Below are 27,539 nucleotides of genomic sequence, written 5' to 3' on the forward strand. Positions count from 1 at the left end.
GGGAAAAAAGCTCTAGTGGAAGAAGTAGAAACATTTTAAGCTTTCAACAATAAAAACAGCTAGACACATATGATAGACATTTGCTTGATGGAAACTGATATGTCAAATGAAAACAGTATTGAAATATGATGAAAATCTAAAAATGGTAAAAGACAGCCGAAATTGGTTTGGCTCAGTGGTTAGAGCGTCGGCCTGTGGACTGAAAGGTCCCGGGTTCGATTCCGATCAAGGGCATGTACCTTGGTTGCGGGCACATCCCCAGTAGGGGGTGTGCAAGAGGCAGCTGATCGATGATTCTCTCTCGTCGATGTTTCTAACTCTCTCTCTCTCTTCCTCTCTATAAAAAAATCAATAAAATATATTTTAAAAAATGAAAATGATAAAAGACAAAGGTAGAACACAAAATTCTATCTACACTACAATGAGGAAAAAGAATATGCAAATAGGTGAGAACCAGAGGAAATGCTAAAAAATCAAGATTGCTGTTTGTTATACTGCATAATTGCAGGCAATTTCTGATTTAAAAAAAAAAAAAAGGTACCACTTGAGGATATGTTATTATTGATTTGAGTGAGAGAGAGGAATGGAGAGAGAAACAACGAGAGAGAAACATCAATCGGTTGCCTCCTGTGTGTGCCCCAACTGGGAAGCGAACCCACAATCTAGGTACGTATTCAAATTGAACCTGCAAACTTTTGGTGTACGGGTCGATGCTCTAACTAACTGAGCCACCTGGCCAGGGTGGCACCATTCATTTTTTTATGTTGATACATAGCACCACAATTTCTCCCCAATAGAAAAAATGTCCTTTTAAAAGAAAAAATATGATCAATATTGAAATATGCAGTCCATTAGATTTTTTAATTCCATAAAAGTAGAACAATGGATCTCCATTGAAGGTGAGTTTGTTCGATACCCTCCCTAGACATTTGGTGATGTCTGGAGATATTTTTGGCTGTCATGATGGGGTGGGGGAATCTATTGGTATCTAGTGGTGGGAGCCAGGGAGGCTGCTAAATATCCTATAATGCACAGAACAGTCTTCCCTTCCTTCCACAAAAGAATTAACCAGCCCCAGATGTCAATAATGACATTTCTGAAAAACTCTAAGGTAAGGAATGTGTCATCTTGTTGAGTTTTGGAAACCTAATGGCTAGAACAGTGCCTAGGGCGCAGAAAACACTCAACATAAATGAATGAACACACACCATCCTTTCTCCTTGGGGTTTATCCTGATACTGTGAACTACCCCATTGTCAAACTTTTTATCTTGTGCTCAGTCTCATCTAATAAACTGAATCTAAAGCTTCATAGGATCAATTCTTTATAATGTATCAAAGGGACTATGAGTAATGACTTCTTATAACTTCCAACTTTTAAAGACATCAAAATTTACTATATGGAGATTCTACTACCTTTAACACTTGGTAGTAACCTGAAGAGTAGTTATAACTTATTTTAATACAAATACAAGCATAAAAATAAAGACACATAAATTTTTTTCTAAGTACTGTTTCAAAACAGAGGGGAAGGAGGCTGGGGGGAGGTTGAAGAAGGTAAAGGGAGTCAAATATATGGCTATGGAAAGAGACTAAACTTAGGGTGATGAATACACAAAGCAATATACAGATGATGTATTATAGAATTATACATCTGAAATTAATCTATCTTATTAACCAGTGTCATTCCAATAAATTTAATAACACAAATATGATTTCAAGAATATATTACCAATTATAAAATAACTTCCAAAAAGCCTGATGATCTTCAATCACAAATTCAACAGATTCAAGGAACATTTCTGAACATCCACCATGTATTGACCATTATACTATACTTCATATAGAAAATTTTCTACTTTAAATATACTATGTAAAAAATAAAAATAAAATAAAAGTATGGCTGGTGTGGCCTAGTGGTTGAGCATTGACCTATGAATCAGGAGGTTATGGTTGGATTCATGGTCAGTGCAATGCTTGAGTTGTGGGCTCCATCCCCAGGAGGGGGTGTACAGGAGGCAGCAGATCAATTAGTTTCATCATTGATGTTTCTATCTCTTTCCCTCTCCCTTTATCTCTGAAATAAAAATAATATTTAAAAAATATATAAAATCAATAAATACAGCATGTAAACAACTACTAAACTTATATTGACATGATATCTTACCACATCTTGTTTCAATTCTTGTACAGGGGACTCATTTCCAACTTTTTGTGCAGTGTTCTCTGTTTCCTATTTTAAAACAAGAGAAACAGAGACCAAATGATAACATCCTTTCTTTACAACTGTTTAAAATGGGGACAAATTAGAATATACAGCATTAATAACTCAAACACCTAGCCCAGCTGGTGTGGCTCAGGGGGATGACCTATGAATCAGGAGATCAGGGTTGGATTCCTGGTCAGGGCACATGCCTGGGTTATGGACTGGATTCCCCAGTAGGAGGCATGCAGGAGGCAGCCAATCATTGATGTTTCTATCTCTTTCCTCCTCCCTCTCCCTTCTTCTCTAAAATCAATAAAGGCATATTTAAAAAAAATAAATCAAAGGCCCAGAAAGGGCTCAAATGTCTGTATCCTGATAGATGACCAGAGGTATTATGCCAACTGGGACAATATGGTTTATATAAGAAGGTTATCAATCAGGAATTTTTAATTTTTTGACTGCAACAGAATATTTTCCTTTAAAAGTGATTTTTTAACCTTAATAAACTGTGCAGCAGGGATGGGAAATGTCCGGCCCGCAGGCCATATAAGGCCAGCAAAATCATTTGGTCTGGCCCTGGATAGCCATTAGGGGTGAGTTAATTAAATGTCTGATCAAATATAGTAGGCTAACTTTTAAGGTGATAATTTTGTGTGGCCTGCAAATGATGTTATAAATATCCAAATGGCCCTTGGCAGAAAATAGGTTCCCCATCCCTGCTATTCAGGAAGATAAGAACTACTAAGTACCTTCATAGCCTAAAAAGATTAAGGATTTAAGCAAGAATAACAGAGTATTGCTGCATAAATATAAAAGGATATAATGCAGAAAACCACAATCAGACTATTGTTTTCTTAAAAACTCTATATTCTTTAGATAAAAGAAACAAGACTTAACCAGAAATTAAATGAAGTCCCCAAAACAATAGATGAACAAAATTAAACCCACTGAAAATACATATATATCTACGTATACATTCATACACACACACACACACACACACACACACACACACACACACAAACATATATATTTGGAAGGTTAGAGAAGGTAAAAGTGGATACTGCATTTTTGCTAGGAAGATTTTTGAGTGAAATATGATAATCATACATTTGTAAATCATAATGTATTTTTTCTCCATCTTAAGTTGTCTTTACATTTATAGAGTACAGCAATTTGAACACTACTCCTAATATCTCTTCATAATTCTTGATGTATACCACAGATTTGATAAAGAAGGACACTATAGCATTTTTTAAAATTTTATTTTACTCTAAGCATTTTTTTTGTCATATAAGTGACCTAAGACACATAAGGATGTAAGTAAGTATTAAGGTAGCACTTCTACAAAGTATCCAGATGTTATCACAATAGGCTCCATGATATAGTTACTCCAGAGATTATTATAATGCTAAAGATACAGTTGGTCCGAAGGTTGTGGGTTATTGTTAAGCTGATTATAATGCTAAAGATACAATGTGCTAGAGAAATTTCTGTAGGACTTCTAATATGTTAAAACTGAAAAGTTGTTTCATTGAATTCCTTCTAGTAGTTGGGGAACACTACCAATCTTATATAGATTCTACTAGATAAAAATTGTTTCATGGAATTTTAAGTGTTAGATAAAATTCAAAGTCTACCACAGCCCAAGAGCGCCTAACATGATATTGCCTCTGCCTCCATCTTTGACATCTTCTACATTTTCACTCTCCCTCTCCAACCAATACCCCACAATTACACTTGACGGCTCTCTACCATCCTTAGGGTTATAGGTCCAGTGTTACTACATCAGAAAAGCCTTCCCTTACTACCCTAAAATAGCCTCAGCCCCTCAACTTTCAATCACGTTATATTTTCTTTTTCTTCTTTGTACTATCATCATCTGAAACTACCTTGTTTACTTATTTTTTTTATCTTCCCTACCCTACTAGAATGTTAGCTCCTTGTTTGTTCTGTCTACCACTACTTACCCATCACCTAAAACCATGGTTGGCAAACTATGGCTCGCGAGCCACATGTGGCTCTTTGGCCCCTTGAGTGTGGCTCTTCCACAAAATACCATGGCCTGGGCGAGTCTATTTTGAAGAAATGGCGTTAGAAGAAGTTAAAGTTTAAAAAATTTGGCTCTCAAAAGAAATTTCAATCGTTGTACTCTTGATATTTGGCTCTGTTGACTAATGAGTTTGCCGACCATTAACCTAAAACAATGTCTGGCAGAAGTAATCATTTATTGAATAAATGTTAAATAATGCATGTTCTGACTTTTCTTCAATTAATACACATATCTTAAGTTTATATATCCTTTAATTGGATACTGGCATTAAACTTATTATAAACACCTATAATCAAAAGCAATTAAAGGTGGGGAAAGAGTTAACTGGAAAAAGGTGGTCTAAAGGTACAAACTTTTAGTTAGAAAATACATAGGTACTAGGGATGTAATGTACAACATAATGGCTATACTTAACACTACAGTTTAATATACAGAAAAGTTGTTGAGAGTAAAAAGAGTTCTCGTTACAAGAAAAAAAATTTCAATTTTTTCTTTCTTTTTATTGTATCTATGAGAGAAGGTAAATGTTAGCTAAACCTACTGTGATAGTCATTTCCTAATATATGTAAATTAAACCATCATGCTGTATTATTTAAACTTATACAATGATGTATGTCAATTATATCACAATAGAACTGAGAAAAAAGAAACAAAAGAACAGTTAATTTATGTTAGAGAAACACCTTCAACTGTATTACAAATTAAGTATAAGTATCCAATTATCCTCCAATAACTGTTCATTAGTAGGAAAATCAGAGGCATTTGAACAATCTATTTCCATGGATATTTCCCTAAATTAACCTAAGCAAAATTACACACTAAATATTCTTGTACTTCATTTTAATTTGTTTGAATTAATTATAAAGATTACAGATTACTATTGTTACACTGACCAAAACTGCCAAGCAGTGATTAGACTTCTATTTTATTTGGCTTTAATAAAACTCTCTTGGACTTTGAACTTTTGAAAGCTATTAAGTCATAAGTTTAAAAGAGTGATATGGCACCTACCAGGAGATAACAATCTCTAGAGAAGCAAAATTGAAAGCTTTCTTACTAAAATCTCATTTAGTATATCTACATTTGGTATCGCTATCCTATATAATAAAAGGCTAACATGCAAATAAACCAAACAGCAGAATGACTGGTTGCTATGTGCACTGACCACCAGGGGACAGACGCTCAAGGCAGGAGCTGCTCCCTGGTGGTCAGTGTGCTCCCACAGGGGGGAGCACAGCTCAGCCAGAAGCAGGGCTCATGGCTGGTGAGCACAGCGGAGGTGGCGGGAACCTCTCCCGCCTCCAAGGCAGTGCTAAGGAGCCGGGAGCCTGGCTTCTGGCTGGTGAGCTCAGTGACAGTAGCAGGAGCCTCTCCTGCCTCTGCAGCAGTGCTAAGGACCCCTTGGGGGATCTCCAACTGCTAGCTTAGGGGAGCAGGCCTAAGCCAGCAGTCGGATATCCTCCAAGGGGTTCCCCTGGACTGAGAGAGGGTACAGACCAGGCTAAGGGACAACATCCCCCAATGCATGAATGTCATGCACCAGGCCTCTAGTATCTATATAGATATGCATAGATACATATATATATCTACACACACACACACACACACACACACATCATATATAATTCTCTCCCAGTGCTAATATCCAGGTCCTTTCCCTAGCACCTCAATCAGGCTTTGGGGATAAAGCAATGGAAGCCAAGTATGTGTCTGCAGACAACTAATACCAACTTAGCTACACTTGAGATAGTATTCATTTATTACCTCTTCTGGATTTGGACTGCCCCATTAGTAAAGCACAGTACCTACTAAATCCCAGCTTCCCACCATCAGACCATTTCTTTAACCTCTATCTATCACAACTTCAGAAACACAATTCCTTTAAAAAGTGTGGCAGATCATTCAATTGCTAGCAATTCACACCACATCTATTTGTGTTGGATATCAGAGTGCTGTTTGTATGCTCCTTACATTACTGAGTTATAACATTTGAGCTTTTAAATTTTAACAAGCATATTCAATAAAAGACTAAATCAGTTTCACAAATCATTTGTACAAAAGTGATCTACACTACAAAAAAAAAAACACACACAACAGGAAACAATTCTTAAATAGCTGTCATAGTCATCCATCCAATCCTATCAATAATGTCTCTTTGTTGCTCTTATGTCTTGACATTCTAACTGCCTCTTAAACAACTCTCCCTCGGCACTTAGTCTCTTTTCTCCAAATATTCTTCTACCCTTCTACCATGTATCTTTTGTTAATTCCTCAGCAAAAAATCTTGGAGATCCCTGGCTGGTATGTTCAGTGGTTAAAACATCTGCCCATGCACCGAAGGTTTGTGGGTTCAATTCCAAGTCAAAGGCACCTACCTGAGTTGTGGGTTCAACCCCCAGCCCTGGTCAGGGTGGGTGCAAGAGGCAACCAATTGATGGATCTCTCTCTCCTCCCTCCTTTGCTTTTAAACTCTAAAAATCAATAGAAGAATATCCTCCAGTGAGGATTAACAACAACAAAACAAACGATAAACAAAAAAACCTTGGAGAGCACAACTGTAAGACATGTAAACATTGATGTTTTAAATGTCTTTTTTTTTTTTTAATTTTAAAGCCAAGAGTTTTAAGCTGACATTTAAAAGTCTGGTCCCAATTTTCTTTTCCAGCATTCTATAACCGAAATATTTACATGGTCACACCAGTCTTTTAATGCTCCCAGCAAATTCTGTCTTTGCATATTAATTAGTTCATACTATTGCCTAACAAACAATTTTTCTCTATCACCTATGCAAATCTCTCTCAATTTTCAAAGCCCAGCACAAGTTCTACCTCCTTCCTAAAACTTTTCTCTGCTATTCCAGGTAACAATGCTGTCACAATCACCCTGTCTCTCCCTTCCTCCTCCAAACTCCATATAGCACTTTGGTCTATTCCATTTTAGAAACATCAACACCTTATATGTCATCTCTTCACATACATATTCTTCTGTAAGATTATAAAACAATAAAATATCGATACTACATCAAATTTTTCTTGGTTTGCTTAAGCTATCAATCAATATGCTATGTGTACATAATATGTACTCAATAGTCTTAAGTACATCATGCCATAGAATACTAGTTTACAGTGAAAAAGAACAAACCATTGATACATGCAACACCTTGGATGAATCTCAATCCTTTCAGCCAATCTCAAAAGGTCACACATGCCCTGCCAGTGTGGATCAGTCAGTGGTTAAGCATCAATCCAGGAACCAGGAGGTCACTGGTTTGATTCCCAGTCAAGGTACATGTCTGGGTTGCAGGCTTAATCCTGTGTGGGGCATGCAGGAGGCAGGTGATGTTTCTCTCTCATCAATGTTTCTCTCTCTCTATCCCCTATTCCTTCCTCTTTCTCAAAAATAAATAAATAAATGAAAACATAGATATATACTTAAAAAGGTCACACACTACATCATTCCATAAACAGGACATTCTCAAATGACAAAATTAGAGATGGAAAACAGATTAGTGGCTGCCTAGGATCATGGATGATGTGGGGAAGGTGACAGGTGTGACTTTATAAAGGGATAGCACAGGGAGATCTTTGTGGTGATGAAGCAGGTCTACATCTGAAGTATGGTGGCAGTTACACAAATACACACATGTAATAAACTGACGTAGAACTATATACTCACATTGTCAAATTTCTGGCTTCCTGTTACTACAATTATTTCAAAATGAAAAGTAAAAAATAACAAAATCCAAATTCATATTTAGCTACTAAATATGTTGTTTATCTAATTTTATTTAAGTTAAGGAAAATCTATAATTACAGAGATAAAGTAAATTCCCAAAACCTATTTCACCTAAAAATATCTCAGAGCTAAAGTGGCTTTTAAAACCTATCTAGCCAAAACTGGTTTGTCTCAGTAGATAGAGCGTCGGCCTGCGGACTAAAAGGTCCCAGGTTCCATTCAGGTCAAGGACATGTACATTGGTTGCTGGTACATCCCCAGTAGGGGGTGTGCAAGAGGCAGCTGATCGATGTTTCTCTCTCATCGATGTTTCTAGCTTTCTATCCCTCTCTCTTCCTCTCTATAAAAACTCAATAAAATATATTTTAATAAAACAACAACAAAAAAACCTATCTACACTAATAAAAGAGAAACATGCAAACTGACCATACCTCTGCTACACCCATCATCCAATCAGGAGTGAGTATGCAAATTAACCCAGCAAAGATGGTGGCAGCCAAGGATCTGGAGCGAGCAGGAAGCTTGGGTTACCCTGGCGATGGTGGAAGCCAAGCTTCCCACTTGCCCTGGCTGGCCCTGGCCTCCACTCAAGGCTACAAAGTTACAATTATAGAAGATAAATAAATTCCAGATACTTGCTCTCAGCTGATCCTGGCACTAAAAAAGAAAAAATGGAGGGGCTGGGGCCTGGATTATCAGGGGGCGTGGCCAGCCTGAAAACAAACCTCAGCTCCTCACGCAGCTAGTCACACTCCCATAGGGTGAGGGTCCCCGCTGGGGGCCTTGGCCAGCCAGCAAACAGCCCTCAGCCCTCACCTCAGCTGGCCAGGCACCCCAGGGTGTCCCCCACCCTGAAGGGGACTTGGCCAGCCTGCAAACAGCCCTCAGCCCCTCACCTAGGCTGGCCATAGCCCCATGGGGTGAAGGTTCCCACTGGGGAGAGTGACTAGCTTGAAAACAGTCCTCAGCCCCTCACCCAGGCCGCCCCACACCTCAAAGGAACCCCCACCCTGATCCAGGACACCCTTCAGGGCAAACCAGCTAGCACCCACCCGTGCACCAGGCCTCTATCTATACTAATAAAAGGATAATATGCTAATTAGACTGGGAGACCTTTCAGAAGTTCTTCTGGACAAAGCCATGGTGGCGGGGCTAAGATAGAGGCAGTTAGAAGCCAAGAGGGAAGGGCAATTGTGGTGATCAGGCCAGGATGGGATAGCAGTTGTGAGTGATCAGGCTGGTGGGGGTGGGGCCATTGGGGGTAAGCAGACCAGCAGGGGGGCCAGTTGGAGGCAAGCAGGACATCAGTGGGGTCAGCTGGAGGTGATCAGGATAGCAGGGGAGGCAGTTTAGAGTGAGCAGGCCAGCAGGGGAACAACTGGGGATAAACAGTCTGGCAGGGGGCAATTGCAGGCAAGCACACTGGCACAAGGGGCAGTTGGGGGCAAGCAGGCTGGTGGCATGGGGCAGTTGGGGGTGAGGAGGCCAGTGGCAGAGTGGTTAGGGGCAATCAGGCAGGCAGGTGAACAGTTAGGAGCCAGCAGACCCAGATTGTGAGAGGAATGTTCTACTACCGGTTGAGGCCCGAACCCTGTAAACAGGCAGTCGGACATCCTTCGAGGGGTCCCAGATTAAAGAGGATGCAGGCTGGGCTGAGGGACAAACCGAGCCACTAGTCTATAATAATAAAAGTGTAATGTGCTAATTAGACTGGACAGCCAAACGATCTTCCAGACATCCTTCTGGACAAAGCTGGGGTTGCAAGGGCTGAGCCCTTTGCATGAATTTTTTGCATCAGACCTCTAGGAAGCATAATAAAGAGCAATGATCTCTGGATATGGGGATTGAGAAGATGAGGAATGGGAAGGGAGTTACATTTTTGTTTATCTACTTTTGCACTGAGAAAATTTTAAACATGTATGTATACTACTTAAAAAAAGAATTTTTATAAAATATAAGGAATAAAGAATTACAATGTAACCTTTCTTAAGCACTCAATTTAAGAAAAAGAACATTGTTACTATTAGTTTTCAAGTCTCTTGTATATACTTTTCCATTTCCATTACATTTGTTGCCTCTTAGAGATGTCTGATATCCTAAACTTTGTGTTTATCATTCTCCTGCTATTCTTTATAGTTTGACTATGCTTGTAATTCTAAACAATATATTATTTAATTTTGCATGTTTTTGAACCGAATATAAATGGACTCTGATTGCATTTATTTTTCTGTGAATTGTTTCCACCCCCACCCCCCATTTAACACTATGGTGCTAAAATTCATCCATGTTATTGTATAAAACTAATTCATTCATATCCATTGCTGTGGAATATTCTATATAAATATACCACTATTTATCAAAGAGACTGATGTGTATAAAAAGAAGAAAAGAAGGTAGGGGCACTGGAAGTGGAAAAAATAAAGCATGTTTGAGATTATAGATACATATGTCTAGACAAACACAACACACACATACATATCCCATTTGATATAAAATATCAAAATCAAGGAAGATGTATTTGGTGATATTCCTGTACTTAAAATAGCTCTCAGTGATATAATGACATTATACCAAACTTTTCGCTTAGATATAACGCTGGGATTGATTTTTTTATGTATGGTAATGATGATAATATAGATGCCCATAAGCAGTATACAAGTGTTTTGGTTACTACACATTTTTGCCATGCAAGTATTACTTTTGCAATTAAAACACACACACACACACACACACACACACACACACACACACACAAATACAAGTATTTTATAGTGTTTTATTCTAAAAAGTATAAACCAAATAAAATTAGAAATCTAAAAAATACTTATAGTCCTTCCATATAACACAATATATAATTAGTTATTTTACTATCTAATCACAAAGACAATATTACTTAGCAAAAAATAATAAACAGAAAGCAAAAGCAAGAAAATGAAGAATAACATAAAAGAGAAAAATGAATGTAAAGTGCACATTATTTGTAGAAACATAACTTTCAGAAAGTATAACTTACCTTTAATGTTGAAATTCCAATCTTTTCTGAAGACCTGTTCAGAAATAAAAGCAAGGTGGCATTGAATAGTGCAGGTGAGAAAGAAAATACTTCTATATACTTATTAAAGACAAGTTCACATTTTTAAAAACATGTATGTATTTTGTGGTTGAAACAAGTCCCTGTGCATATAGAAAAATGTAAATTCACAAAAAAAGAGAAGAAAATTAAACTGACCCATAATCTTACCACATAAAGATTTGAGTACTTTTTGTCTTCCCAGATATATACAGGGTGGGGGCAAATATAGGTTTACAGTTGTTCATATGAAAAATAATACAATCCTATCTAATAAAGAGGGAATATGCTAATTGTCCATCACACTCTCACAAAGATGGTGGTGCCCACAGCCAATAAGGAGAGAATATGTTAATTGACTGCCATGCCCTCAAAGATGTCGGTGCCCACAGCCACAAGATTGCAGCTCCCAGTCACCTCAGCCCCACTGGGGTGGCAAGTGCGCGACACAGCCTCTGGAGTCCCCCAGTCCCCTCAGCCCTCCAGCTTCCCAGGGCCAGCCCAAGGCGCAGACAAGCCTTTGATGTGAGGCTTAAGCTCCAGCAGTGGCAGCAGCAGAGATGTGATGGGGGTGTTACCTTCCCCTGATCACCAGGTGGCTTCCTGCCCCTGAGGGCTCCCAGACTGTGAGAGGGGGCAGGCCAGGCTGAGGGACCACCCCCTCCAGTGCATGAATTTTCATGCACCAAGCCTCTAGTAATTAATAAAATACTAATGTAAGAATAAACTGTTTCATGTACTCACAATTGTAAACCTACTTTTGCTCCACCATATAACTATAATAATAAAAGGGTACTATGCTAATTAGACTGGACATCATTCCAGAAGTCCTTCTGGACTAAGCCAGGACTGGAGAAAAGCCCAGGTCCCAGATGGCAGAGGGAAGCCTATGCCAGCAGCCAGGAGAAGGAAGACCTACTCTTGCACGATTTTCATGCATCCGGCCTCTAGTATGACAATAATAAGCATTTCTGTAAACAAAATTTTGTACTCTCCCATGATAAATTTCTTTAAGATAAATTTCACTTGAAGTAGAACTGCAGGCCAAATGTTCAGCATTTTGAGAGACTTTCAGATTGCCCTCCATAACAGTTGTATCAATTTACACTCCTACTTTTCTGAGTGCATGTTTCTTAGTATCCCTGCTAATAATGAGTTTTTTAAAATTTCACAAATTTGATAGACAAAAGTATATCTCATTGTTGTCTTAATTTGATTTGCAGTATGTATACAGTTTTTTACGTATTAGACCTGTACAGTGCGTTTAAAAAAATATATTTTTTATTGATTTTTTTACAGAGAGAAAGGGAGAGAGATAGAGAATTAGAAACATCAATGAGAGAGAGACATCGATCAGCTGCCTCCTACAACCCCTTACGGAGGATGTGCCCGCAACCAAGGTACATGCCCTTGACCGGAATCAAACCTGGGACCTTTTAGTCCACAGGCTGCCGCTCTATCCACTGAGCCAAACCTGTTTCGGCTGTACAGTGCTTTTGAAGAGAGCAAACCAGTTTTGTTCCCAGCTAATTTTTCTACTATAGCAATATTCTATTCTTAAACAGACTATTCCAGGAATAATAATTTTTAAAAGTAAATTTTCACCAATTATTTTCATACATCCCTGCCACATTTTCTTCAAATAGAAATAGTTTGATATTCACCACAAAACATTCCATTATAGCTGCTTAGTATATTTTAGGGTTATGCAGTAAGAAACACTTTTAAATGAGTAATATCACTATGCCATTCTTAATTTTTTTGTTAAAATGCAATGATCACAGATGATACAACTTTGTGTTGAAAGGCATCTTCAAGATAATCTTACCATACAGATTCTGTTTATAGTTAAAAATTCAGGTGGCAAGAGATTAAGTGACTATCCCCAAAGTCATATATTTAGGGGCAAAACAAAGAAAAGCATTGAGTCCTACTACCATGCTCTTCACATGCCACACTGAGTAATCCATGTTTAGCAGAGGAATCCTTCACCTTTAATCAAAACATGAGTGTGATAAAAATTACTTTTGCGATTTAACAGAAAATAAACTCCTATATTCAACAAATATTTATGGAATACCTACTATGTACCAGGGACTAGAGATATGAAAATGAATAAAACATAATTCTAGTTTAGGGGGGATTGAGGTGCATTTTTACAAAGATAGCTGTATAAAATGATGCATGCCCATTTAATTGTTGCCTGGACAAAATAATTTCATATTAACAAAGGACAATTTCCAGAAATGATAATTTTTATATTCCTAATTTTGGCTTCTCTGGAAAACCTATACTACTATGTAACAAAATCATGTTTATCCAGATGATTAGGACCAAGTACTCAGATTTTTAAAAAAGAAATTCCACACAAAGGATAGCTACAATAATACAAGTACATTGAAAAAAAAAAAAACAACAAAAATAGGAAAAACAAAAATCTTAAAGAGGGCTCAAATATCCATGTGGCACATATTCTAAATGCCAATATGGGGAAAAATTCACCTGCTATAGAGGCACAGAGGTAAGAGGAAATAAAATTTTAAAAAACATAAGCGCCATGTAAAGTAGAAACGGGAAGAAAAAAAATCTGCCTTCTCCATATCCCGTATTTTGAAAAATCTGACCAAATTTTTAGATGCCTCTCTAAAGAAACAAAAACAAATAAACAGAATAGGGAGCCACATTTATCGTCTGTATGTAACTGGTTCCATAAAGAGCACTTTTTGGCTGTTGATTCATAGATCTAAGTTATCAGCCAATTGTTGACACACATAGAAATATTCTAGATTGCTTCTGGTGGGGCTTTACATATGGCTGTGTACAAACTACAAAGAGCAATTACAGTCAAACCTCAGTTCTCAAAAATCTCCCATCTTGAACAATTCGCCTCTCAACCTGACAACCCTTTTATGCTGATACTTGTATGCACAGTCCCGTGTCTCTTGGGCAACAAAGGAGAGTCTGAGTCAGTTTACCACTAAATATTGTGCTGTTAACATCCCAGGAAAGTGTGCTGTGAATATTTTTGTGTTTTTATGCTTCTGCTGCTGATTATTATTAAATTTTAATTTTTAAAAAAAAATTTAATGTATTTTTTTCTTACTAAATTTTCATTTACATTTCATGTCCTTTTTGTTTTTAAAGTATTTATTTATAGATTAAATAATACATTAGACATGTACTGTATATAAGAAAGGCTAACCCTAGCTAGATTGGCTCAGTGGATAGAGTGTTGACCTGTGGACTGAAGGGTCCCAGGTTCAATTCTAGTCAAGGGCACATGCTTGGGTTGTGGGCTTGAGCCCCAGAAGGGGATGTGCAGGAGGCAGATGATCAATGATTCTCTCTCATCATTGATGTTTCTATCTCTTTCTCCCTCTCACCTCTCTGAAATAAATATTTTTTTAAAAGGCTAAAACAAGGAATCATTTGGGCATCTAGAACAGATTAATTCAATTCACATTACTTCTAATGGGAAACAATGATTTGGTTCTTGAACAGACTTCCAGAATGAAATAAGTTTGACAACCGAGGTTCTACTGTACTTCCATATACATATATAATATTGATTTTTACAGAGAGGAAGGGGAAGGGATAGAGAGTTTAGAAACATCGATCAGTTGCCTCTTGCATACCCCCTACTGGGGATGTGTCCGCAACCAAGGTACATGCCCTTGACCGGAATCAAAACTGGGATCCTTCAGTCCGCAGGCCGACACTCTATCCACTGAGTCAAACTGGTCAGGGCCCACTATACTTCCTTTTGAGAGACAAGAGGACACAGTGAAAAGAGCATGGGTTTTTGAACAGATTAACTTATTGAATATTGTTTCTACCATTTACCCTATGTGAGATCTTGACCAAATTAATTTCTCCAGGCCTCAGTCTTCTCCTCTGTAAAAGGGAGTAAAACCACCTGCTTCACAGGAATACTACAAGGATTGAGAGAATACATGGGGCACACATAATAGTAGTTTCTTCAGCAGCTTTGAATTGCTCCATTGAAACTCAAATGATGAACTTCACTAAGTTTCTCCAAGTCACTTTGGCAGTCTGTCAGTAGTGGGGAGTCTGAGGTCAATTTCTGGAACACAGAAAAGATACCCGAAAACCTGTCAAGCTCCAGCCCAGTTAACAGAGAAAATGAAAAACAACAACAACAACAACGAACAAACAAAACAGATTATATTGAGCTGATGTATGGGATCCTGCTTGCATTGTTGAGGTCATTAACAAAAAACTAATTACAAAGACACTCATGTTCAAAATATATTTTAAATGTTACTGAATGGTTAAGCACTTGTTAGGTAGGTAAAACACTTCAGACCTCTATACTTCTTCTAGTCTAAATAAGCCTAAAATTGTCTCTAACAGGGTAGTCTGTAAGAGCAGAATTCTGTTGTGAGATATTTTTGATCCATTTATAGAGCATTAGCATCAAGTAAAAAGTAAAAGCATGTTCATAACATTAAAATTTGGCAAAAATGATTTGTATCATGTGCAAAGATGAGAAAAGAACAATTCACTTCACAGAAAGAAACAGTAAATCATTATTTAGTATTCCCACAGGAACATTCCTAATAGGGTCCTTGTATAAAGCAAGGTTTCAAAAACTGTGCTAAGACTTGACTTGCTTTAGCTTTAGTCCTTACAACTTTCCTGAGATAGTTATATTACCTTTGCTATTTTACACAACAAAAAACCGAGGCATGGGCCAGATTAAGTAATTTAAATTGTACTGCCAGTAAATATTAGGGCCAGAATTTGACCCTAAGCAGTCTGACTCTAGCACTCACTCTTCCAAAAACCTTGCAATATTGCTTCCTTTCGAGGTATTAAAAGATGGTTATTAAAATACTAGAGGCCTAGTGCATGAAATTTGTGCACGGTGTGTGTGTGTGTGTGTGTGTGTGTGTGTGTGTGTGTCCCTCAGCCCAGCCTGCAAACTCTCCAATCTGGGACCCCTGTGGGATTGGGCCTAAACCAGTAGTCAGAGATCCCTCTCACAATCCGGGACTGCTGGCTCCTAACCGCTTGCCTGCCTGCCTAATTGCCCCTAACTGCTTCTGCCTGCTCCCCTGCCGGCCTGATTAACACCTAACTGCTCCCCTATTGGCCTGTTCGCCCCCAACTGCCCTCCCCTGCTGACCTGACCTCCCGGCCAAGTTCCCTCCCCTGCCGGACTAACCTCGCCCCCAACTGCCCCCCCCCCCCAGGCCTGGTCACCCCCAACTGCCCTCCCCTGCAGGCTTGGTCCCCACCAACTGCCCTCCCTTGTGGGCCTGGTTGCCCCCAACTGCCCTCCCCTGCCAGTCGGATCTCGCCACCAAATGCCCTTCCCTGCAGGCCTGATTGCCCCTAACTGCCCTCCCTGCCAGCTTGATCTTGCCTCCAATGGTCCTCGCCTGCTGGTCTGATCTTGCACCCTGACTGCCCTCCTCTGCAGGTCTGATTGCTCCAACTGCCTTCCTCTGCCAGACAATTTGTTCTGATTGATCGGTTTCTATGCCAGTCAGAGTCAAAAGCTCCGCCTCCTAGGCAGCCATTGGCTCCTCATGATTGAGCCAGATTTGGTTCTGATTGGTCAGTTTCTATGCCAGTCAGCATCTCTGGACTTGATCATAGAGGCAGGGCTGATCAGCAGGCTCCCAGGCTGCTGGAGAGGCTTGGCTGATTACCCTGCTGCTCCCTCCTGGCCTCATCAGCAGCCATTGCCACGCCACTGCTGATCTGCCCCATCTCTCTCTCAAAACATCATCAGTTCAGCCCATTCACCTGCTATGTGCGCAGCCTGGTGAACAATCGAGTGTCCTGGTCATTGCGGATGTGACAAACCGAGGGTTTTTTTATATTAAGATTTTAAGTGCTGCTATGAATGAGCACCAAAATAAAGGCAATTAGTGCTGCTTGGGTTGGACTAAACTAATTAAGTCAAAGGCTCTGAATCCTGATCTTCTTTAACAACTACAATTAATGCCTAATTGATTTGGCACTACTATGGAATAAAATAAAATATTCCATAAATAAAATGTCCAGAAATGAAACTTCTCTTTGAATGCCAAACTTCTTAACATATTTTAAATTCCAAATTTCAAAGACAGGTTGTAAATAAGTACATTATAGGATAACCCTTGCTATTCAGTATTTTTCCCCTCTTGAAAATACTTTCTTCTTAAAAAGAGGATACAAAATGGCCCCTTTATTATTGACCCAGAATAATTATCATGCTCAAATACTACACTATATTTTAATATTCTAATGACCTCCAGGGGCCCTAAGGTGCAGGGGACTTGTCTTCACACTACAGGACCCTAGGCTACTAAACTTGGAGTGTCTGTGTTTTGCATCTTCTTCCTCTATTTGTGGTCACTTCTTACAACTGGCCAAGCACCCACTTTTAAGCTTTGCAGCCTCCTCCATTTCTAATTTTTGCTTCTGATCTGCACTGAGTTAGGAAACCAGGTTTTTAAAAACGGAATTGCAAAGGAGACTAGACTGTGGGTGGTGAACACACAATACAACATATAGATAATGTATTATAGAATTATATACTTGAAACGTATTTAATTAACCAATGTAACCCCAATAAATTCAATAAAATATTTTAAAATATATTTCCTTTCTAAGAAAACAAAAACAAAAATACAATAAAAATTGAATTGCATGGTAAAGAATCCACAGATTCTGAGTGAGGATTTCCCCATGAGAAATTTTGTACATTATTTTATTGTGGACATTATGGCACTTATTTATTTTTCCCCAGAGGATAGTTTGTGATTACTTTTTTTTCTCTCCCATTTTAAAGGACTCAGTTTATTAACTGACCAAATTACAAAAATAACCATGGTAGATACCTTAGTTCATTCTTCTAATAAGTCTATTGTTCTGGTCTTCTCTGTTACCAGCATATCCACCTTCTACGAAATGCGTGTGGTCTTTTTCTCCATCCTACCTCATGGAGAAGACATCTTGAAGGACCACAGGAAGTTGTTTACTTCTTTGAAGTGCTTTCCAACAGTGTAGATCTCATGAATTAGATCTTCCATGCAGATGATGCCATATTTACCAAGAGATCGAGCAATCAGTTACCTGTCAAGGCAATTTGTTTTTTGTTGACTTTGCCTTGTAGATCAATTCATTTACTGACTTCAGGTTTGTGTAACCCCATGCAATATATGGCTCCAAAATCCTCAGCTTGTTAACTGAAGCCTTGTTGAGCTTAACAAAGGTGTCGCTGAAGATCTGGCAAAAGCAAAGAAGCTGCAGCACTTGACGGACCTTTGAGCTCACACCACTGATACTTCTAATCCTGGTGACAAATTCTAATTTGGGTTCAGCAGGTACATAGAAGTTGCCAGCTTCTCTTGCCATCCTAGCCATTTAAATCTCCTTTCTTTATATCTGCCTGTATTCCTTGTGATAGTGCTTAGCTTTTTCATACATGAGCTTCCTTCTTGCCTTTAAAAAATATATACTTTATTGATTTTTCAGAGAGGAAGAGAGAGGGATAGAGAGTTAGAAACATCAATGAGAGAATCATCGATCAGCTGCCTCCTGCACACCCCCTACTGGGGATGTGCCCGCAACCAAGGTAGATGCCCTTAACTGGAATCGAACCCGGGACCTTCCAGTCCGCAGGCCGATGCTCTATCCACTGAGCCAAACCAGTTTCGGCCCTTTTTGCCTTTTGATGCATCTTTTGGGAAAACTTCTTTCTCATGTGCTTGATCTTCAGCTCTGTGAAATTCATTCACTTTTTCTTGAGGGTTTCTGGCACAGGAGGAACCTTCTTCTCTTCTGCACCCTCCATGGTTCCAGCTGAAAAGCAGCTTAAGTGATTACTTATTTCCAATTGTATCAGAGGATCATTACCACCAAAGAAGTTGCAGCCAAATAAGTAGAGCTGTCAAAAATTCTAGGTATCCCTACACAATCCCTCAACTCCTCTTTGTAAATCTGTTATAGTCTGTAATAGTATCTAACTTCAAAGTAGAGATAACATTATATTATTCATAGTGTTGCCTAAAGAAAACTACATATATGCACTTCATAACTATGTTTCCACCAATGTTCCTAATATATAATGAGGTAATAGGCAAAGCAACTCTCATGCCTTCACAAGATGGCTGCCTACGACCAGGCTGGCAGGGGGGTTAGTGAGGAACGACCAAATGACTGAAGAAGCAGGCTGCGTGGGGCGACCAGGTTGGTGGGGGGAGGGGGCAGTTGGGGGCAACCAGGCCAGCAGGGGGGCAGTTGGGGACAAACAGGCCAGGAGGGGCCAGTTAGGGGCGACCATGCCAGCAGGCAGGGGACAGTTGGCGGTGATCAGGCCAGCATATAAGGGCAGTGAGGGGCAATCAGGCTGGTGGGAGGGGGGGGCAGTTAGGAATGACCAGGTAGTCAGGCAGGCAGGTGAGCGATTAGGAGCCAGCAGTCCAGGATTGTGCCTAAACTGGCAGTTGGACATCCCCCAAGAGTTCCAGATTGGAGATGGTGAAGGCTGAGCTGAGGGGACCCAACCCCTGTGCACAAATTTCGTGCACTGGGCCTCTAGTAAGATTAACAGAGCTGAAAATTTCCTATCATAAAGTCCTACCTAGCACATTGCATTACTCACATTTGTGATGATGCTGGTGTAAACAAACCTACTACACTGCCAGTCATATAAAAGCAGAGCACATACAACTATGTATAGTACATATTCCTTGGTAATGAGAATAAATGACTATATTACTGGTATATGGTAGTTATACTATAATTTTATCATTGTTTTAAGAGTATACTCTTTCTACTTGTAAAAAAAAAAAGTTTGCTGCAAAACAGTATGCCTTATTATGCTGGCATCAACCTATTACATGTTGTGTTTATTACCGCATCTCTTGATTGCATCATTTTCTCTTCTATTTGATTTAATGTTATGTTGTTTTGTACAATGGCATGTCATATTGGCTTGTAGCCTAGTAGCAATAGGCTATACCATATAGCCTAGATCTGTAATAGGCTATACCATCTAGAATTGTTTAAGTGTATTCTATGATGTTCCCACAATGATACAGTTGCCTGACAATGAATTTCTCAGAACATATCCTGTAGGTAAGTGGTATATGACTCTATTCATGTTCAAGTTTGGGGACAGAAGATCAGAGGTCCAGAAAATTAAGTTCTATTCTTGGCTTTCCAACCAACTGCAAAACCCATAGGCAAGGCTTTTTACAGTTCCTGTAATTTTAGAAAATTTAATTTTAAGACCCTTGATTAGTTTGGAATGAATATGTAATTTATACCATAATTAATTACCTAAATTTTATGCCCTCTGATTTCCCCTAAAAATATGGACATAATATTATATATATCTCTCTCTCTCTCTCATAAATGTTCAGTAATGATTTGATACATCTAGTTAACTAGAAGAATATTCCTTCAAAATATTTTGTAGATACTAAATTGAGCAATTAAGTTCTTCCTTTTCACATGTTAAAGTGAGTAATTTTCCCATGAAAAAGTCCAAATGCCTACTTAAAACAACTTTTAGTACATACCACACAAGTGAGAAATTAGCTTTAAGTACTGGTGGTATTCCTTACTATAAATCAGGGGTGGGGAGCCTTTTTATCTGCCAAGGGCCATTTGGGTATTTAGAACCTCATTTGCAGGCCATACAAAGTTGTCAACTTAAAAATTAGCCTGCTATATATTTGGTCAAACATTTAACTAACTCTCCCCTAATGGCTTGGCAGGGTCAGACCAAATGATTTCATGGGTCTTATATGGTCCATGGGCCAGACTTACTTCATCGTGCTTTAAATAAAACCTAACAAACCTAAATAAGAAGTTCAAACGTTCATTTTTCCATTTCAAACATTTTATCATATAGAATATTTTAAGAATATTCTGAGACATCTAAATATCTGATACACAAAAAGTTTAAACAATAAATGTGCTTCTTACAGTTTAATATTTATTTATTTATTTATTTATTTATTTATTTATTTATTTAAATCTTTATTGTTGAAAGTATTACATAGGTTCTCCCCCAGGCCCTCACCACCCCATTGTTTGTGTCCATGGGTTATGCATATATGCATACAAGTTCACTGGTTGGTCTCTTCCTACCCACTTTCCCCTGCCTTACCCCTGAGGTTCAACAGTCTGTTCATGCTTCTGTGATTCTGGGTCTATTTTTTATCATCAGTTTATTTGGTTCACTAGATCCCACATATGAGTGAGATCATGTGATAATTATATTTCTCTGACTGGCTTATTTTGCTCAGCATAATACTTTCCAGGTCCATCCATGCTGTTGCAAAAGGTAAGAGCTCTTTAAAGGGTTAGCTAATCCTCTGCCCTGGCAGGTGTGGCTCAGTTGGTTGGGGAAGTTTTGTCATTATTTCTTCAAATAGGTTTTCAATATCTTGCTTTCTCTCTTCTTCTGGCACCCTCATAATTCAGATGTTGGTACTTGAAGTTGTTCCAGACGCTCCTTACACTATTTTCATATTTTTGGATTCTATTTGCTCTTCTGGTTAGGTATTTTTTGCTTCCTCATATTTCAAATCATTGACTTGATTCTTGGGATCCTCTAGTCTACTTTTGAATCCCTGTATATTATTCTTTATTTCAGTCAGTGTATGCTTAATTTATGACTGGTCCTTTTTTTTTTTCTTTTTTTTGGCATTCTAAGATCCTTGAAGGTCTCACTAAGTTCCTCAGAGGTTTCTAGAAGATTCTTGAGTAACTTTATAACTGTGGTTTTGACTCTATATCCAGTAGTTTGCTTTCTTTCACTTCTTTCATTTGTGACATGTTTCATTGTCTCTGCATTTTGACTGCTTCCCTGTGTTTGTTTCTATGTATTGGGGAGCTGCTAAGTATCCTTGAGTTAATAGAGTGGCCTTGTATAGTAGGTGTCCAATAGGGCCCAGTGGCTTAGCTTCCCCAATCACCTGAGGTGGACACTCTCGGTGCACCTCTTTGTGGGCTGTGTGCACAGTCTTGTTGTAATTGAGCCTTGATTGCTGTTGGTATCATTGGGAGGAATTAACCTCCAGGCCAATTGACTGTAGGGACCAGCTGCAACTACAGTGGGAGAGTTGCTGTACAGGAGTCACCCTTATGGGGCAGGACTTGCTTCAGTGGGGCTTTGGTGCTCACTGAGTCTGCCCTTTAAGTGTGTTACTTATGAATGTGAAGAGTTGTAATCTGGTATGATCTCACAATGACCACTGGGTACACTGGCTCTTGTGTTTCCAAGGAGGTGCAAAGTCAGCCACTGCCTGGGACCACCCAGCAGGAGCTACAGAGAGATCTGTAGATTCCTCCTCTTTGTATCGGGTTTGGAATTGCCCAGACAAGGCCCACCTGTGAAGAAAGGCAGACTGGTGCCAGCCTTGGGCCTTTTATTGATAGTTTTGGGGTTCCCTGACCCAGGCTACAGCTTGATTGACCAGTTTTAGGCTGAAAAAGAATAGGCCATTCATATGCAAAAGCCACTGTGCACAGCTAGGATAGGGTTGTAAATTGGGTGGGTGGGGTCTCAGGGAATCTCCAGGGCAGAATGAACAGAAATGTCTGCTAGTCATCCCTGCACTGGAGAGGTCCCAGCATGGGAACAATGACCACTGTGAGCACCTCGTCTGGAAGAAAGCCTCCCCTACATTTTTGCCCAGATGCCAGATAGTCCAGTTTCTCCCTGTATCTATCTGGGTCCCCCAGAGCCTCGCTGGGCACTGGAGCTCAGAGCAAGCAGGAGGTTGTAAATTCAGTTCTGGGTGCCAGCATTTTAAGAACAGCAGCTGGGTCTCTAGCAGCCTGTGTGTCCACTCAGCCCCAATCCACACTTGGTTTTACAGTCTGTAGTTCTTACTGCCCGTAGGGTCTTCTTTCTCCAGCTCTGAAATCCTGGGCTGGGGGTCTGGTGTGGGCTGGGACTCCTTGCTCCTAAAGGTGGCCTCTGCAGAGGCTATCTCCCTCCCGATTAAAAAAGCAGCACACCCAGGTGCCGGACCAGCGCCTCCACACCTCCTTCCAGTCTCAGTGTGCTGTCTTCTTTACATCTTTAGTTGTAGCAATTCCACTTAGCCAGCTTTCCCATGGTTCTGGATGATAGTTGTTCTGTATTTTAGTTGTAACTTTGATGTGGTTGTGGGAGGCAGCAAGTATAGGTGTTTACCTATGCCGTCATCTTGGTTCCTCTCGTTCCCCTTTTCTCTCTCTCAAATCAATGAAAGTATGTCCTCAGGTGAGGATTTTAAAAATGGCAAGGCTTCCTTGATTCCCTAATATATAAAATTTTTCTACATATTAATATAATTAAAAACACAGTACCACAGTACGGTAAATCTTTTATTTTCCAGCACAGTTTAGGAAATTGAAGAAAATGATGTCTATCAATGGTACTATTGAATTTAAACATGAAAAATAAGCGATTTCTGAAACAGTTTCAAAAGTCTGCGTTAAGCCCTGGCCTAGTTCTGCTGGTTAGAGTGTAGTCCTGATATGCCAAGATTGTGGATTCCATCTCTGGTCAGGGCACATATAAAAATCAATCAACGAATGCATAAGTAAGTGTAATAGCAAACCAATGCTTCTCTCTCTCTCTCTCTCTCTCTCTCATCAATAATAAAAATTTATAAAGTCTGTTTTAAACAAATATTGATTTTTAAAAAACAAAAAACCACTACATGCTTATATATACTAAAATAATTTTTAGTGTGGTTTCCACACAGGTTTTGAAAATAAAAGCTATTTTTGGATTAGTACTTCAGTAGCTTTCAATACAGATTGAATATTTCAATTCATTATATCCTATTTTTATAAAAATAATTATTTTCACACAGTCACTATATGAGTTTAAGAAAACTCATATTTGAATATAAAATAATGTGAAATATGCTTTCTCCAGTCAGTATTTATTTAGCATTTTAAATTATAGTTTTCCTTCTGCGGCTAGGGAATTTGTGTTCATTACCAAGGCATTTTAATATTTGCATAACATTCATTATTTTAAAATCTACATAGCTTCAAAACATTGCTTTGGTGATTTTGAAGGATGATATAGGAATTATTTTTTTTCTATAAACTCTGACCTGATCCAGTGGTGAACTTTAGATACCTGAGGCAAAATGATATCAGAATAATAAGAGCATTACTCACAAAGGCAGGTGCTTAGTCACTGGGATTTGGATCTGATGACAATAAATGCAATTTACCCAAAAGTTGCCCACCAAGGTTCCATAGGAAGCAAATATCAAATCTTTTTTATATATACTTAATTTGTTTGCTTTAATTGGGTTTGTAAAAAGTTTCCAAATATTTAGAAATAGTTTGAAATTCAGTGCACTAGTTAATTCTAAATTTTTTGCTCCTTTAAGTCCTCATAAATCCACTTAAGTAGTTCACAAACCTTAATGCCAGATTTCATCTTCACATATTCTGATTCATTGTATTTTTCTGGGGATCCTGACATTTAAAAATATTCCCCCAGAGGATTTTATTATTTATTTTTTGGAGTTATTTTATATTTTTTAAATTTCTTTATTGATTAAGACACAAAATGTCAAATCTTTTATAAACTGACATAATACTGCAGTCAATATACCAGGTACACAACATTTTATTAACCCTCTTAGTTTGACTTTGGAATTTCCTAAACTTGACACTCTAATAAGATAATATTGAGAATAGTATTCCTTTACTTTTTGAAAACAAAACCAATCCAACAGAGATTGCCAAGCAGTAGGCTATTTTTAAGAGATTTGGATGCAAAAAAAAAAAAGAGATTTGGATGCAGTATAACTGTGGGGTTTTTGTCACAGGTGTTAGACGTGAGCATGGTACCTCCCGTGTTTCCCCGAAAATAAGACATCCTCTGAAAATAAGACCTAGCGCATGGAAAGATAAGAGACATCCCCTGAAAATAAGACCTAGTGCAACTTTGGGAGAAAAAAATTAATATAAGACACTGTCTTATTTTTGGGGAAACAGGGTATTGATGTTATCTAGCGTTAAAGATATCCACTAATTATTTTCAAAATCCTAAAAGGATTTAAAAAATCAGTCAGCAGGAAAGAATATTTTTTAGTGTTGAAGGAAACATAAGAATCATTTAGACCAACTATCTCATTTCACATGTGAAGAAATGAGGCCAAGAAAGGTTAAATGAATCCATTCATTTAACATCTACCTACTGCTTACCATGTACCAGCACAGTGGTAGGGTAGGTACTGGGTGTAAAGTAGTGAACAAAGCAGACGTGATCCCTGACCTCCTAGATTTATGTTAAAATCAAAGGCAGAGTTAGGACTAGGACCCAAGTCACTTTGCTGATTCTAATAACAACCCATGTAGCCTGTTGACTTACCCTAGTAATTCTAATATCTCTTTATGGTTTCACATGGGTAGTAACCAGTCAAGTGAAACTGGCCATTTATTAAAGCCTTGAGTATCTAAGAGTACCACCACAAATTTCCCAGGGAAGGCTTTGGGGTTCCAAAGACTGAAAGGGCAAGTTGACATCATCTGGAAGCAGAAGGGTTGTAAATTTGGCTACATAATAAAAGAACATGAACTAGAATCAGGAGATTGGATTTTTAGTCTTGAATCTGCCCATAACAATATATATGACCATAAAAATATTTTGGGGTTGTTTTCCGACTTTTAATTATGGCTAGTCCAAACATATACAAAATTAGTAGAATAATATTATGAACCCACATGTACAACATACTGACCATGCTCAATAATGGTCAATATCAATACCTCTCCACTTCTCTGCCATTTTATTTTGAAGCAAATCCCAGAAATTATTTGATTTTTACCCATAAAATTTCAGTATATATCTGAAAATATTTTCCTTTAAGATTTAATCACAGTACTATAATCAAATTTAACAATTCCTTATTATACACAGTCAACATTTTCCCAATTGTTTAACTTTTTTGTTTACAGTTGGTTCATCTCAATCAATATTCAAATAAGGTCCACACCAGTTGATATGTCTCTTTCACAGGTTGCCCTTGATCTTTTATTTCTTACAGTTCATGTGTTGAGGAACTGGGATGTTTATTTTGAAGAAGATTTTTAGGGTAGTGAAATTATTCTGTATGATACTATAATGATGGATACATGTCATTATATATTTGTCTGAACCCATGGAATTACACCACCAAGAGTGAATCCTAAGGTAAACTATGGACTTTGGGTGACTCTAATATATCAGTTAGGTTCATCAAGTGTAACAAATGTACCATTCTGGTGGGGAATGTCAATAATGGGGGAGGCTAGGCATGTGTTGAGGGGAAGAGGGTGTACAAGAAGTCTCTGTACATTCCTTTCAATTTTTTTTGTGAACCTAAAACGGCTCTAAAAATATTCTTAAACAAACAAACAAACAGACAAACACATTAGGTTGTTCATCCTGTAGAATTTCTCATGGTCTGAATTTTGTTGACTGCATCTCCATGGTGACATGCCATAAGAAATATTTTAAATGAAAACACAAAAGGAATTAGAGGGATGAAATGGATACATATCCAAGGAAAATAGCAAAAACCTATCAGAACAGCATCAGGAAGACTGGTCTCAGAATGTGCTAGGATTTTTAAAAATTACTAGAGAAATTATTTTCTTTAATTTATATTCACAACAGAAACAAGAAAAAGAAAGTGTAGATCTGCTTATATGTGAATAAATAGTATAATGTAAAATGTTGCTTCACTTCTTTTTCTTCCAATTCAAGATTACTGATACTCAAACCATACAGGGAAAACCAAAGTGTAAGAATGAAGAAACTGAATCCCAAAGCATTCAGGAGATAAAAGTTCCTTGCTAATCTACATGAGTTCAGTTCTCCTGTGCCAGATAAATTATATCCCAGCATACTCTGGGAATTTACAGAGCTCAATCCCTATGTAAAACCTTTGAAGAATCATAGAGAATAGAAGAGGACAATAAGTACAATAAAACACTCTAATAATCAACACTGGAAAGCAGGTAGATGCTACAAACTATAAACAGATTTGCTTGATGTCAATTCTAAGCAAAATTATTATTTTTTAAAAAACACGTTTTTATTGATTTTCTTAGAGAGAGAGGAAGACAGAGAGAAACATGGATGAGAGAAACAATGATCAGCTACCTCCTGTATGCACCCCAACTGGTTCATAAGTTGACACTCAACCACTGCGCCCATGTTAAACTCAGTTTCATCACTCAAATGCTATAGCTTTAGGGTAATCAGGACTAAAAATTATGGTGCAAGTGCTTAAGTCTATTTTTATAAAGGCGACTGAATTTCTGTGGTTTTAAAGAGCCAGATCCTATCTCTAGTTTGTCACCTGTAAGCTATAAACAGATACTCAGCCCTTTTGGGCTTGGTGTGTGTGTGTGTGTGTGTGTGTGTGTGTGTGTGTGTGTGTGTGTGTGTGTTTTAATCTCTTACCTGAAGTTATCTGAAAGAACAAACAAAAAAACAAA

The 27,539-nt window shown here is 38.3% G+C and overlaps 1 protein-coding gene and 1 pseudogene across 1 annotated transcript in view; both read right to left on the bottom strand.

Moving 5' to 3' along the window:
- The window catches only part of WDR44 (WD repeat domain 44), a 97,148-nt gene that overhangs the window by 50,873 nt on the left and 18,736 nt on the right, over window positions 1-27,539 (bottom strand). Inside the window, exons 2-3 of the mRNA XM_036443428.2 lie at window positions 11,007-11,040; window positions 2,167-2,232 (exon numbers count right to left, since the gene is read on the bottom strand). Of these exons, the coding sequence (XP_036299321.1) occupies window positions 2,167-2,232; window positions 11,007-11,040 (100 nt within the window). The remainder of the gene's footprint in view (window positions 1-2,166; window positions 2,233-11,006; window positions 11,041-27,539) is intronic.
- LOC118722073 lies at window positions 17,869-18,874 on the bottom strand (annotated as a pseudogene).

Source organism: Pipistrellus kuhlii, unplaced genomic scaffold, assembly GCF_014108245.1.
Source record: "Pipistrellus kuhlii isolate mPipKuh1 unplaced genomic scaffold, mPipKuh1.p scaffold_m20_p_19, whole genome shotgun sequence".
In the NCBI taxonomy this organism is placed as follows: Eukaryota; Metazoa; Chordata; class Mammalia; order Chiroptera; family Vespertilionidae; genus Pipistrellus; species Pipistrellus kuhlii.